The sequence below is a fragment of the Centruroides sculpturatus genome, unplaced genomic scaffold (genome assembly GCF_000671375.1).
Source record: "Centruroides sculpturatus isolate CEXI.00-Female unplaced genomic scaffold, Cexi_2.0 scaffold241, whole genome shotgun sequence".
Taxonomy (NCBI): Eukaryota; Metazoa; Arthropoda; class Arachnida; order Scorpiones; family Buthidae; genus Centruroides; species Centruroides sculpturatus.
In genome coordinates, this window is record NW_019384409.1 from 750,010 (window position 1) to 763,950 (window position 13,941).

The window sequence follows — 13,941 nt, forward strand, 5'->3', positions numbered from 1 at the left end:
TGGAATCAGAGACGGTCCTGCTAGGTGTGCGGTGTGTACTGTACATGCACGCGGGCTGCCAAATCCCGAGGGTGCCGATACCCTCGGGATTTGGCAATGTCAAATGTTTCTTTTGTCGCATCACTAATATACCTCAAAAGACGCGACAGGGTTCTTGTAAATTTTAAACGTTTCTCACCATAGCTGTAAAAGTCTAAATATGTTAAACTTAATAGATTGTCCGTCTTTTGTTTTCTAACTAATTCGTTTTAAGACCAGGTGTTGTCCATGGAAATTTCCAAAATTTACAACTTTTCGGTCACTCTCGTCGAACTAGTAAAATTTCTGTCTTTATTTATTTCATCTAATACAGTACAGTATTTCGAAGAAATCAGTCCCCACTGTACTCGGCTATAGATTGGTTCGGTTAAGCTTTCTTTTAAGTAATATTCCGGCTCTTTCGTCAGGGTTTTGTTTACGTCCCCAATTCCCTAATCGCTTAATTATTTAACTACTTCTTAAGTAGAAATAAGTTGAAACCAGTTACTTTGTACTCTAATATTTGTAGTCTCGGGAAAAAGTGGAAAGACAAATTTTTATGACAAACGGATACATAAATCGTAAATTTAAGGAAAATAAATTCTAGAGCTTTTTCTGTACCTCGTGCATCTCTCTCATTCATTAAATTTAGTTGTAAATAATGCTACCAAAGTAAGAGTTAATTTTTTAACATTATACAAGAATTGTACACGTTTTTTTTCTACATCCCCTTAAAGATGGGACATACGAAATCGTAATATCACTGGTTTAACATTGAAATCCGTGAGTAATATAAAATCGGAAAGCGAAATAAATATATCAAATATTTTAATGGATTTTTTTTTAACTCCTGTCAACTATTCAGAACTATCGTAAAAACATAGTAAATTCTTATCGGTTGGGTTAAGTTATAAATCTACTTGTTATTCACGTAATCAAAATATATAGTGGGCAGGCGGCTAACAGCCCAGAACCGGTCCTTGATAGAATTGGAATCTTTATATGTGTGCAGCTTTCACCCAAGGTCGTAGGCTTCCACCAGCTAAACCGGGTGAGGTTGGTGCTCTGTAAAGCGCATGCGCAAATCTGGCTTTTCGTAATCTGAAAATACAGGAGATTCCACTCCGCCACTAATATTCTAATATACAATAGCAATTTTTTTTTCCACGTGTAATATAGAAATTTGAAATAAGATACATAATGCGGTTATAATAAAATATTGTGCGATTATTTTCATATAATTAAAATTAATATTTATTTATTTTTTAGAGAATATGAGGGAAGCGGCGCTTCCAACGCTTCTAATGACGGCACGCCACTGATACATACATACATACATACATACATACATACATACGTATGTACATACAAACATTATCTCTTTATAATATTAGTATAGATAACCACATCTCTCGCAATTCCATTGTCTTCCTTGGAACTTATTTTCCGGTCTTTGATATCCACGCCGATTGTTCTGTGTTCGATGGTTCTTTGTTTCTGCACTAGACCTATTTTCCTGATCATGTGATTCATTGAAACATTCTCTTGATTTTCCTTTTATCACATTGACTTCTATATTCTTTGGTTGATTTGACAAGAGTTTAATGTGGCTTTCTGTCTGTTCGGCGGCTCTGCATATGTTGATTGCCTTTGTTAATGATAGCTCTGTTTCTCGCAGTAGACGTTCCTTTACCTTCTGATCACGAATACCACTCACAATTCTATCACTCAATAGTCGATCCTGTAAATTCCTAAATTCACAATTTATCGATAGCTTACGCAAGTCTGCTAAAAAATCGTCAAAGGCTTCGCTTGGTTCTTGCACACAAGTGTTGAACTTGTGACTTTCAACACTTTGGTTGCTTTTCAGAATAAAATACAACTCAAGTTTTTCTAGAATTACATTCGGTTGTTTCGCTTTTTCATCACTAAGTTCTAGTGTTTCAAAAATTTCTAGAGTTTCTTCCCCCCAAACAATGGAGCAAGATGGCGGCTTGAGTTTCATTGTTCTTCGTCGTGAATTTGGTCGCCGTTGAATAAAGTAGATAACTTTTCTTAAATTTCTTCCAATTTGCTCCTAAGTCACCTTCTACCAACATCGAGGAAGATTTTGAAACGTGGACATGTCGAATCCAGTACGGGAGAATCTTTCGTCTTTCTCTAAACGTTTGTCGACTGTGCCATGATATGTTTATTGTCTCCAAGTTACAACCAAAGTGAGCGCTCAGGTACCGTTCCCGTGATGCATCAGCAACGATCGCCACCTGGCGGACTCACTAATATTATACATTTCAACATCTCCAATACAATACACATTACAGTATGTACTTGCAATTTTTTTTTTTTTTTGTGTATTCTGAGTGTTTGGAATGGATATGTCTATAATGTATGTGATTTGATTGTGTTTGTCAATGAGTGTGATGTTTACATCACACTCATTGACAAACACAATGGCACAGACAATGGCACAGACAGATGGTAAATAATCTGTCTGTGCCAAGAGCTTGAAACTAGAAGTGATGTGTTTGTATAGTTTCTGGCATGATGTTACATTTTCTGCATGTCATTTGTGAGTGTTTTATTACTATTATTATTATTAAATTTAATAATAATAATAATAATAATAAATTATCACTGTAAATAGTAATAGCTATAATTTGTAAATTAGTAAATTTGAGTAATAAGAATTAAATTTAATATGAATGATAGAATTTAAAGTTTAGTATTGAATATAATGATTGTTTTTGTTTTTTAAAAGAAATTTTTGGTTTTCACAAATGAACTTAATAAAGATGGAAAACGTGAATATTTGGTAACCGATCCTTTTACTATGTGGAAAATACATAAGTGAGTAAAACTAGTTTTTATTCTCTTAAAAAAAATTACTTTTAGCAGCCTCTATCACTAAAATTAGAACATTAGAAATAAAAATATAGAAGTTCTCTCAAAAACACTTTCAATTAAAAAATCCTATTTAATAATTGATTCCATAATTTGCGTAACAGGTGATTTATATATACAGTATGTATGTATTAAAAATTATATGTTAAATTGAAATATAGTAATTACAAGTTGCCAGATATTTGAGAATTTATTTCAAAAATGAATTTATAATTAATTGTTTTTCAATTAAAAATTTGGCAAATTAAATTAAAATAGGTTATATTTTATTTAAAAATAAGAAAACTAAAAATTACATTCATAACATTTATGTATACTGTATCTTCATCTTCATTACAATACTTTTTTCATAGTACATACAAATATAACAGTGATACTGTGATTATATATTTTTCATATTATATATTTTAAGTAGAGAAGCTGGTATTTACAACATATTTGAAAAAGAAAAAATAAAGCCATTTAAAAAATATTAAAAATAGTTCAAAATTTTGTTAATGAAATTTCTATGTAGATTGTTTTCTAAAGCAGTACTTGTTATATTGTGTCTTATGTCTAATGTGTTTCCTCTGGCACAGTTGTTAAGCCCCCAGGGAAAAGGGAATAAAAGGGGTTGATGGGAAAGTAGTTCTTCAAGGAAGTAGTGTGTGTGAAGTGTGGTAGGTGAGCATAAAAACTGTTACCCAAGTAGCTGAGCAAGAGGAAGTGGAAAACGATCAGAGTGGATTGTAAAATGAAGGGACAAGGGAGTAATTTAATGGTGGAACAAAGATCTCCAAATAATATTTCAAGTCTGTAAGGAAAGAAGAGGAGGAATTTGAGGATTCAAATTCAAACTCTGTCTTGGATCTCTGTAAATCTCTAACCAAAACCAATAAGGACTATTAAGATTATTGTCAGGTTCCTAATTGTACTACAAGAGAAAATCTTGATGCATTGTATGCCCTTCAGGATAAGATTGTCGGTAAATTAAATTATTGTTCTATTACTTTGGTTCGTTGTCTTTGTCTTGTCCTCACTCGAGAGCAGTGGATCAACTCCCACAAGTGTCCAGTTTATTCTGTTCACTTGTTTGTTTTTTTCAGCTCATCATAGAAATTAACATTTTTTTTTTTTCTTTTGATTTGTTCCATCCCCAATCTCACAATATGAGCAAATGTAATAATACATACAGTATATTGCATGTTACATGAATTGACATAATAACATTCTAATAACTGATACATCTTTGATAATTTATAATATATTAAGAACATTTTTGAATAGAATAATCTTGACATACAACAAAATATTTTATTAAAGTGTTTAACTTTAATAAAATATTTTGTTATGTTAAAGTTTTAACACAATAAAAACACTTTAATAAAGTGTTTTTATGGTGTTAAAACTTAAGTACAAATACTTTTGATAATAATAATAATTTAATTTCAGGAAATAAGAACATTAGAACATTAATTACAAAGGATATTAGAATTTCAATATGTACAGTACATTTGGAATAACAATTTCAAAATTTAAAATAAATAAAAGTTATATTTTAAGTTATATCATAAACAAACAAGACAAAATATTGGTAAATTCTAAACTAATAAAATCAATTTACCCATAAGATTTCATAAAAGTAGTTCAATTTTATCTATATTTTTCCAACAGTAAAAGGAATTAGTAAATTAGTAAACTCTACAAATTAGCACTGAAAAGGTTGCACTTTTGCAGGAATGAGGTTGAAAGAAATTTTGAGGAATGATTAAAGGTTATTCCTTTCTTACTTGCATTTATCTCTAACTGATAAACTTATAATACATTCCACTGGCTAATCTTCTGATTATAAGATCTAGAAACAGATAATTGCTCTATCACATTTTTTCTTCTAGCGAAACTTCATGGATGTGCTGATGGAGTATAACTTTTAAACACTAAGAATTTATCCTTTGTTTATTCCATGCTCTCAGGAGTATCAACATACAATAGGTACTGTACAAGAGAGGAAATCTAATAATTAAAGGAGCCATTGGAAAGATGGAATTTTATTATCAGCAGTGTAAATGCAACATATATGGTTAACAAGTTTAATCTTCTAAATTAAAGAATGAAGTACTTTGTTTATCCTATATTTAGCATATATAAAAACCAGTTTTAGCATATTCTTGTATCATCTCCATTTCCTACTTGGGTCATGATTTCTAAAATTAGTAAAAATATTTTGTAAGAATAGATATATTTTGTTCTTTATCCTCAATTGTGTTTAAGAAGGCTAATAGAGTGTCATTTATCCGAATCAATTGGGGACTGGGGTTGTTCGGATAACTTATTTTTCGAATAACCGATTATGTACGAAAAAATATATTAACCTATCCCATCCTGAAATTTTTCTCCGTTGCGTGTTGCTTTGTGTTGAATTTTCGTTGATGTTAAGCCTAACGTAAACTTTTTTAAATAATAATCGTGGCTATTGTATCATTAAAAATTATTTCTTTATTTTGCACAAACAAAATAAATATATTGAAAAATATAAAAACAATAAAAAATTAATATTTCAGAAGTTAATTTAGTATCAAAAACGTAAAATATTTGAGTAGCCTAAGACATAGCCAAAGATTGCAGCGCCACAGCACTAGCAAAAATTTAAATTTGCCAACTGGAATTCTTTCGGATAAACGACACTCTACTGTAAATGATAAGAATAGTTTTATTTTATTGGAAAAATCTAGTATATACAATATTTCCAATATTTCCTTAATTGTTTCACTAATGAGTTTACCATTTATACAGAAACCACACCTAGAAAGCTAATTACTTGAACATAAAAAAGACATTATATGTATTGTAAAAACTTTTATTGTAAAAATAAAGTAATGCACTAAAACATTACTTTATTATTTAACATTATACATTAATTATAGAAATATTAATAGATATTATACATTTACATGTTATTTATATTTTCATAAAGGAGTAAACCAATAGTTAAACGAAATTCCCATGAATTGATTCGTGAAGGTAAGAAAAAATTGTGAGTTTTATAACTTTTTAAAAGGAAATCATAAATGAAATTTTACATTCTAAATAATTTAAAATTATATTTATTTATTGATATATTTATAGGGACACCTTGCAAAATTTATTTTGATTTGGAATTTAAACAAAAATATAATCCTAATTCTGATGGAAATAAAATGGTGAAAATATTTATTCAGGTATATTTATATATTTATAATTAATTGGGAGATGAAAAATTAACAAAAATTAATAATAATGTAATAATAAACAGATTAGTCATAACTGAAATTTATTCTCTGAAAATATATTAAAGTGTAGTGCAGACATAGCCAACATACGGTCCGCAGGCCAGATCCGGCCTGTCTAATGAATTTATGTGGCCCGCAATCAATCTTTCTTTCAATATTAGCTACTCAAGTCCGAATAGCTCGATGAAAATTTCCGACACACAAAAAAAAAAAAAAAAAAGGTCAACAAATCACTGTGCGTTTAGAGTTAACCCTTCATTACAAATCTTGTAAGTACAGTGTAGAATGTTGATAAGGCACGATAATGTGAAAAATGTATCTGTAATCTCTATCTACAATTTAATCTCTATGGGGTGACACCACAATGAGATCTTGCACTACCTCAAAATCTTCCTAGGGCAGCCTCTGGTTCAGCCCGTGGAGAAAGTTTTCTTTCCAATTTGGCCTGGGGGCAAAAACTGTTGGCCACTCCTGATGTAGTGTCTGTTGTACTAGCTTTACCATGCTGATATTTTGTTCTTGTATTATCATCATGATCTATTACTCATGATGATAACATTATCCAATTAACATTAACTGAACTAAGCTTTACCAAAGGTACCAGTACATTGTCAATTCACGATGTCATATTCTTAGTAAGATTGTGACATACAACCATTCATAAACAATTGAAGATGCTGCTTCCATTCCACAATGCATGCCATATTTTGATAAACATGAATGATAGTCATAATATTAAGAAGTTATGATTGAAGTAGTAATTAAACTTGATTCAATTTATCATAACCTGGTAATCATAATTAAAGTTTTCCTATTTAGAGGGCTCTCTAGTTTCAACCAATAAGCTGATTGACACCAAACTTTATGTAGACATTATTCAAAGCATATGAAAAAGGATTTTGCAAAAAATAATTTGTTTCAAAATTATCTGCTACGGGGTAATGGCACAAAATAAAACAACAGAAACATAATGAAGAAGCATTTATTCATTCATTTGGAGCCATACTATTACATGCTGTACAGATTGCTTAGTGATGCAGGGAATATTTTACACCTAGAGAATAGGGAACACATTGTTTAGGTGTGAAATTTGAAGACTCGCCCCTTGCCAGGTTGAACTTCTAAAGATCCAGTTGTCTCAAATCATGCTACCATTATCCTGACAGCCTACGGAGACTGGTCTGAAGCATAAGTTCTTACAATGGTTATATTTGCAAACAGTAGCCACAGCATTACCCTGACTTTCACAATTAAGGCATGCTCTGGCAAAGTAATGGCCATCATAGCTATAACTGATAAAAATGGCATGCACTAATTGTCAGTGTTTTTATACCCAGTCTTGGCTACATTCCATGTGGATATATCCCACTTTTTTACTTGCAGTACCATTTATCCTGTAGCAGACAAAATGCATGCATAGCAATCACCATGTCCTGCCATTAACACTCTAACATTGATTGATTTATGACAGAGACTGGACTGTTACAGACTGGCAGTGTATTGTCTTTAGTGATGAATCCTGGTTCTGTTCAGAAATGGATGTGTTAGTATGGAGGACTGCTGGTGAGTGCTTCAATCTTGCCTTTACAGTTGAGCAGCACACTATGCCTACTACTAGTATGCTGATCTGGAGAGCCATTATGTATGACAGCCAGCCATACATTGTACGAAGGGCATTGATAACAAAGCAATATATTCAGGAAATCCTGTGTTGCCTTTTATATTAGGCAACATATTTTTGTGAGGTTAGCCGATTGGGGTGAGGAGATTTCGACAGCCGAGCGGTCAATACTGTCATGTGGGTGCAGAATGACTTACTGAGACAGGTTTACCATATAAAACCGTTTAATAACATTAAAATGTCTTACAATATTTTCTTGATTGACTGATTATCACACCACAAAGTGCAAGGATAAAGTTCAAGTAGAGTTTGAAAAGTTCATGTTTCTGTTTCTTACGGTTCGGTGAAGATGATGAAATAATCGTCGGCCCCAGGGCGAATGACACTGCTTCAGATGGTTTTTCTTGGACGACTGATGAGCCTGGAGGTCATCAGGTGACACTACAGATGAGGTTGCTTCCACTAGATCCGAAACGTTCTTTTCCAAGATTTGGCGGGGACACACACGTCCAGGAGGATAAGACTATGAACCAAGAACCTTTGTAACTTGAATCGCACTGTTTTATAGATTTCTTAACCTCTCCATTCTTAACCTCACAGTCGCCTCTCCATTGGTCTCTCCTTGTCACCTGGTGGCAATTTGAAACCCGATGGAGGGCACGGGAAAGGTCAGCGTCGCGACTGAATATGATTCCTCTCTCTCTCGTCGAGTTTTCTCGACTTTATTCCTTTCCATTGTTTAAGGAATTTACAAAAAAAAAACAATTGCATTGTTCAATCAAGACACCTAATCCTTTCCATTCGCGTCTGAAAAGGAGCACTTTATTTTAAATTGACACCCCTCATTCAGACCTCTCAGTCGACACCTGACATTTTCCAGTAAGGTAATGTTTGGCCACACACAGCAGAAAACATTCCTAGGAATGTCTGACACATTGCCACATTCCTTGGCTTGCTCAGTTTCCAAATTTGTCACCCATTAAGCATTTGTGGGAGTAGATGGGATTCCAGTTTTGGCCATCTAAGACGGGTCACCAAACTTTTTTCACAGCGGGCCAGATAACTGAGAGAATGACAAGCACAGGCCGCATAACCATTTCGCTCAATACAGTATACTGAATACGCAAAAAATAAAGAAAACCAACATATTTATTTACCAATACTCAAACATGATTGCTGCAGCAAGCTCATAATTGCTTTTCTTAGAAACTTCATTGCAGGTATGTACACAAAAAGCACTCTGATATTCAGTCACAAAAAGTAACCAAAGTTTTCATTTCACTGATTTTTCTAAATATGTTACTGTCAAATGCAAATATCAGATTGGACCAATTCTGGTATTTTTACTTACATTTATTTTAATTTTTTCTACATAATAAGTTCATCTACAATCTATGATGTTTCCATATAAATAATTATGTTTTAGCTCATTTGTGGTACAGTGTGGCAACGGGTAGGATCTAGTCTGTGGGCCATAATTTAGTGACCCCTGATCTAAGAGTATAAAAGAGTTGTAGTGGTAAGTACTGTACATCATCTGTGGAGAAATCTGTCACAAGTTAGCATACAGTACCTGTATGCCTTCATGTGCAACCATATTGCTCCGTGTGTCTAGGCAAAAAGAGATCCTACAAGGCATTTTTATTTATATTATTGTTGCACAGAAAATTCTCCCTTTGCTATGATATTGTAATCATTTATTACAATCATTATTATATTTGCTCTAATAAAGTTTCATTTGATTCCAATGCCTCCTTCTTAGTGTATAACTTTTTTTTGTCAATGACTGTAACTTAAATCAAATGATAATTAGAATTACATGATTTTTCTGAACTGTTTTTGTTAATTTGATATGAATTTGTCAATTAAAGTAATTAATTTTGAAACAGTATTAAATAATATTTAATATAATTATTTGTATTGTATTAGTTTCTTTATTAAATGTTATATCTGTAGTTAAAAAAATTACATTTATTAACAATTTAACATATGTTATTTTTTAAAACATGATTTTTAGTTTGTTTGCTGGGCATTGAAGAGTGTGCATAATATATCATGTGACATTTCTAATGTTTTGTGGCTTTCTTCAAGGTAAATTTTGTATTAACTCTGCTTTACATTATAGAATCAATGAAACAAAACTAATTTTAATATTTACTAATTCTGAGAAGTATAAATGATTACATTACAACATCGCTTCAATGTTGTAATGTAATCTATACTAATATTATAAAGAGGTAATGTTTGTAAGTTTGTATGTAGGGGTAATCTCCGAAACTACTCATCCGATTTCAAAAATTCTTTCACCAATATTTAGAATGGAACTTCAGGGTGGACATAGCTGTATATTATTCCGTTAAACATTCATATAAATTAAAAGATATTATCTAGGGTTAAGGCTTTTATGTCCAACAGATGGCACTACGAGTACAACGATCTAAGTTTGCTTTTCTGTGAGGATGAACTAAAGCAGATCATCTTCTATCTATCTATATAGATAAAAATGTAATGTTCGTTTGTTCCTACCGATTCCTTTGAAATTTTGACACAACGCTGCATTCGAGTATGCATGTGTTTTTATATAATATACATGTCAAAATTTCTTGCACTGGGGGGAGATGGACAGGATTAAGGCTTACCGTAAAGAACTCTGCTTCTATTTACACTATTTTAGATGCAGTTTTTTGCGTTTTTGATTGCATTTTAATAGGGTATGTCAAGAGAATGTCCACTTAGATCATTATCATCAAGCCACTAGAGATCCATCAGACCATTGGTTTACCCAATGGTCTGATGGATCTCTAGGGAAAAGGGGGTGACACTGGATTGGTCAAAGGGGACTGGCACAAGAAGATAGAGAGAGGAAAGCAGAAGAAAATCGTCACTTTTTGGAGAGAGGAGCTGGGAAGGAGAGGACCTATATTTCAGCAAGTAACATAGAGAAGACCTCTCTGGAATAATGGACTCAAGATTTATTTTTGCCAGTTATCCTCTTTTGACCCTTTTATTTTTCTGTCTAAATCAAAATCTTCTAATTCTTATCTCAACCCCATCTTGATCCAGGGCTCTTTATTTTGTAAAATTAGTTAAAATATAGTTAAGCTAGACATAAATTAGATTGTCCTTTGTCGGCATGTGGGACTCAATCAGTAGTATTGTCAAGGTTGGTCCTGAGTATTTTTGTATTTCCCTAGTTCGTAAGTTGTTTCTTTGGAAACTATTGCTATTAAATGTAATTATTAAACTTTTAATTTATCAATGCCAAGTGATTCTTCAGACTCTGTTATTTGCTCTCGGCTACAAGATAAATATTTAAAGCATTGTCAAAATTTTTGAATTCATACTCTTAATTGGTTTTAAAACAAAGTACGATAATAAAATAATTATTATACTGTAGAAGTAAGTTTGTTAATTCAAAGTTGATGTTGAAAGATGGCAATTACTTCAAGCACAAATTTTGAAAAGATAAAAATGCTACTAAACATGTAAAGTATTAAAATTAAAGCTTCTTTATGCCATTTATTTACTATACTAAATGTAAATCAAATGTACAGTATATAGTTACCAAATAAAATCTTATATTTTGTGTTTGAGCTAGTTTTATGTGCTCCACCCTGTACTTATGCCAGTTTATTTTTGATGGTAACTCCAAAATTTGTTTTATTTTGCGACTGTATAAAGCAAATACACAATAATTGAGTATTTGCTTTATGTACTATAATGTTAATTATTCATAATTATTTGATTGAGAATGAATTATAAAATTATAGTCTCAGAAGAGAAACTCTTCTAAAGACAAATCTTTCAATGACACCAAATCTATCACTACAGTTTAAAATATTTTTGCCCAAAAATGGACACAAACACACAAACAAATCAATATATAATTCAGCTTAATACAGTCAAACCTTGGGTTTTGAATGCCTCACTTATCAAACAATTCAGTTTACAAACAAAATTTTGAATGCCACATTTGTCTTGGTTGCCAAACAAGCTACTTGGCAAGAGCTAGCCACAGATTAGACAGACACAGATGGTCAACTTCATATACTTCCTGTGTTAAAGAAAATCGATGGTCTGATCAATGATTGACTATTGATCAGGCCATCGATTTGATGAGACTATTGATTCAGAAGTTAGTGGTGCCAAGATCACCTGGCATCATTACACATCACAACACAAATTAGATTTCAAAGTGCATGTGGGTAAGATACTACTACGATTTATTGGTATGCATCGTAATTGAATTTAAATCAAATTAACTAATAAAAACCACATTAATTGACATTCGTGTAATATAAATGACATCAACAAATCTGTGTTTAACTCAAAGGTGTTCAACTGAAATTAAATAATAAATGTTTATTAATTCAATATTATATATTATAGTATTAATGTTTAATTTAATATTTATTAATACTATGTAGCCAGTTAATTAAAAATAAAAATAAATATCACGTACCTTATAAAAAACCTTTAACCGATGCGAAGTAAAAAATTTAATAGTACAAACGTTTTCAGACCCCTCCCGGGTCCATCTTCAGGTAAAAATCGTTTGAAGATTTACGAAGTACGAAAAATATTCGTTTAGAACGATTTTTAAAACCGAAAAGATAGAACGGAATCACGTGATCTATATCTGTGAACGTCATATCTTCTATGTCATATTCACAGATATTTAAATATTTTCCATCGTTTTTAAAGATTTTATGAATAACTTTGTTGTTAAGCTCACAAAACATATCACTTAAATTTTTAGATAACCCATTTACTTCCTTTCCTTTAGGATTACAACATACTTAAATTTCCTGTTGTAATAGGGGCCTGCCATGCCAAAGAAAGAGAGATCTCATCTCTGGAATTGATCGGTGACGTAGTGTTGTATGCCTTGCATAATTCTATCTGCTCCAATCATTTGAGATGGTCTAAATGTGCGGTGGTGGTGATTAATTTAGCATTTGAAAAGTCCGCAGTTATTTCTGGATCAGACGCGTAAGTTGATAAGGAAGTGGTACATTTATTTTGCTGGATGTCACGCATATGTTCTTTCAATCTGATCCCAACAGCTCGTTTTGTTGAGCCTATGTAAATTAAGTCCTTCCCAAAACGATGGTCCCTAAGTGGCACTTTATATACCCCCGGCATTCTTTCTTCCTTAGATTTGTCTTTTCCATTACGTAGAATACCAAATATGGTTGGGCATCTTCTGAAGGTTAGGGAGATACCCTTTTGCCGTGCGATTCTATTATGTAGTGATTTCAACAGTGGGTTGTAAGTAACTGACACCCTTGGTTTATCCTCCTTTTGGTTAGCATCTATTGAATTAATTCTTACAGAAGGAGACATCGTTTCTCCTAATCGTTGCGACATTTTTTGTATGATGTTATGGTATCCATGCTGTTTGGCCACTTTATATAGGTATTGTAATTCCTGTTCTAAGGCCTCTTGAGTAGAAGAGTGTGAGTGAGCCCTTTTAACTAGAGCCCTGAACGCTGCCATCTTGTATTGGACCGGGTCACATGAGTCTGCCGGGATATAAGTTGGATTGTCTGATGGTTTCCGGTACACAGAGGTGTGTATGATAAGTCCACCGAAGTCAATATTCAAATCCAGAAAATGCACGGATGAGTCGCTGTGCTGTTCGATCTCCAGGGTAAGACCATATGGATTGTCGTTCATTTGATCTACGAATTGGGTGATGTTCGAAGAGTGCTGGGGGTATATAAAGTGCCACTTAGGGACCATCGTTTTGGGAAGGACTTAATTTACATAGGCTCAAAAAAACGAACTGTTGGGATCAGATTGAAAGAACACATGCATGACATCCAGCAAAATAAATGTACCACTTCCTTATCAACTTACGCGTCTGATCCAGAAATAACTGCGGACTTTTCAAATGCTAAATTAATCACCACCACCGCACATTTAGACCATCTCAAATGATTGGAGCAGATAGAATTATGCAAGGCATACAACACTACGTCACCGATCAATTCCAGAGATGAGATCTCTCTTTCTTTGGCATGGCAGGCCCCTATTACAACAGGAAATTTAAGTATGTTGTAATCCTAAAGGAAAGGAAGTAAATGGGTTATCTAAAAATTTAAGTGATATGTTTTGTGAGCTTAACAACAAAAAATATTCGTTTAGAAC

The 13,941-nt window shown here is 32.6% G+C and overlaps 1 protein-coding gene across 1 annotated transcript in view; it reads left to right on the plus strand.

The window, feature by feature from the left end:
- Nucleotides 1-13,941, plus strand: part of LOC111618971 (DNA-directed primase/polymerase protein-like) — a 42,938-nt gene that overhangs the window by 12,768 nt on the left and 16,229 nt on the right. The window contains exons 3-6 of the mRNA XM_023360598.1: nt 2,777-2,865; nt 5,873-5,919; nt 6,025-6,116; nt 9,806-9,879. Coding sequence (XP_023216366.1) covers nt 2,777-2,865; nt 5,873-5,919; nt 6,025-6,116; nt 9,806-9,879 — 302 coding nt within the window. The remainder of the gene's footprint in view (nt 1-2,776; nt 2,866-5,872; nt 5,920-6,024; nt 6,117-9,805; nt 9,880-13,941) is intronic.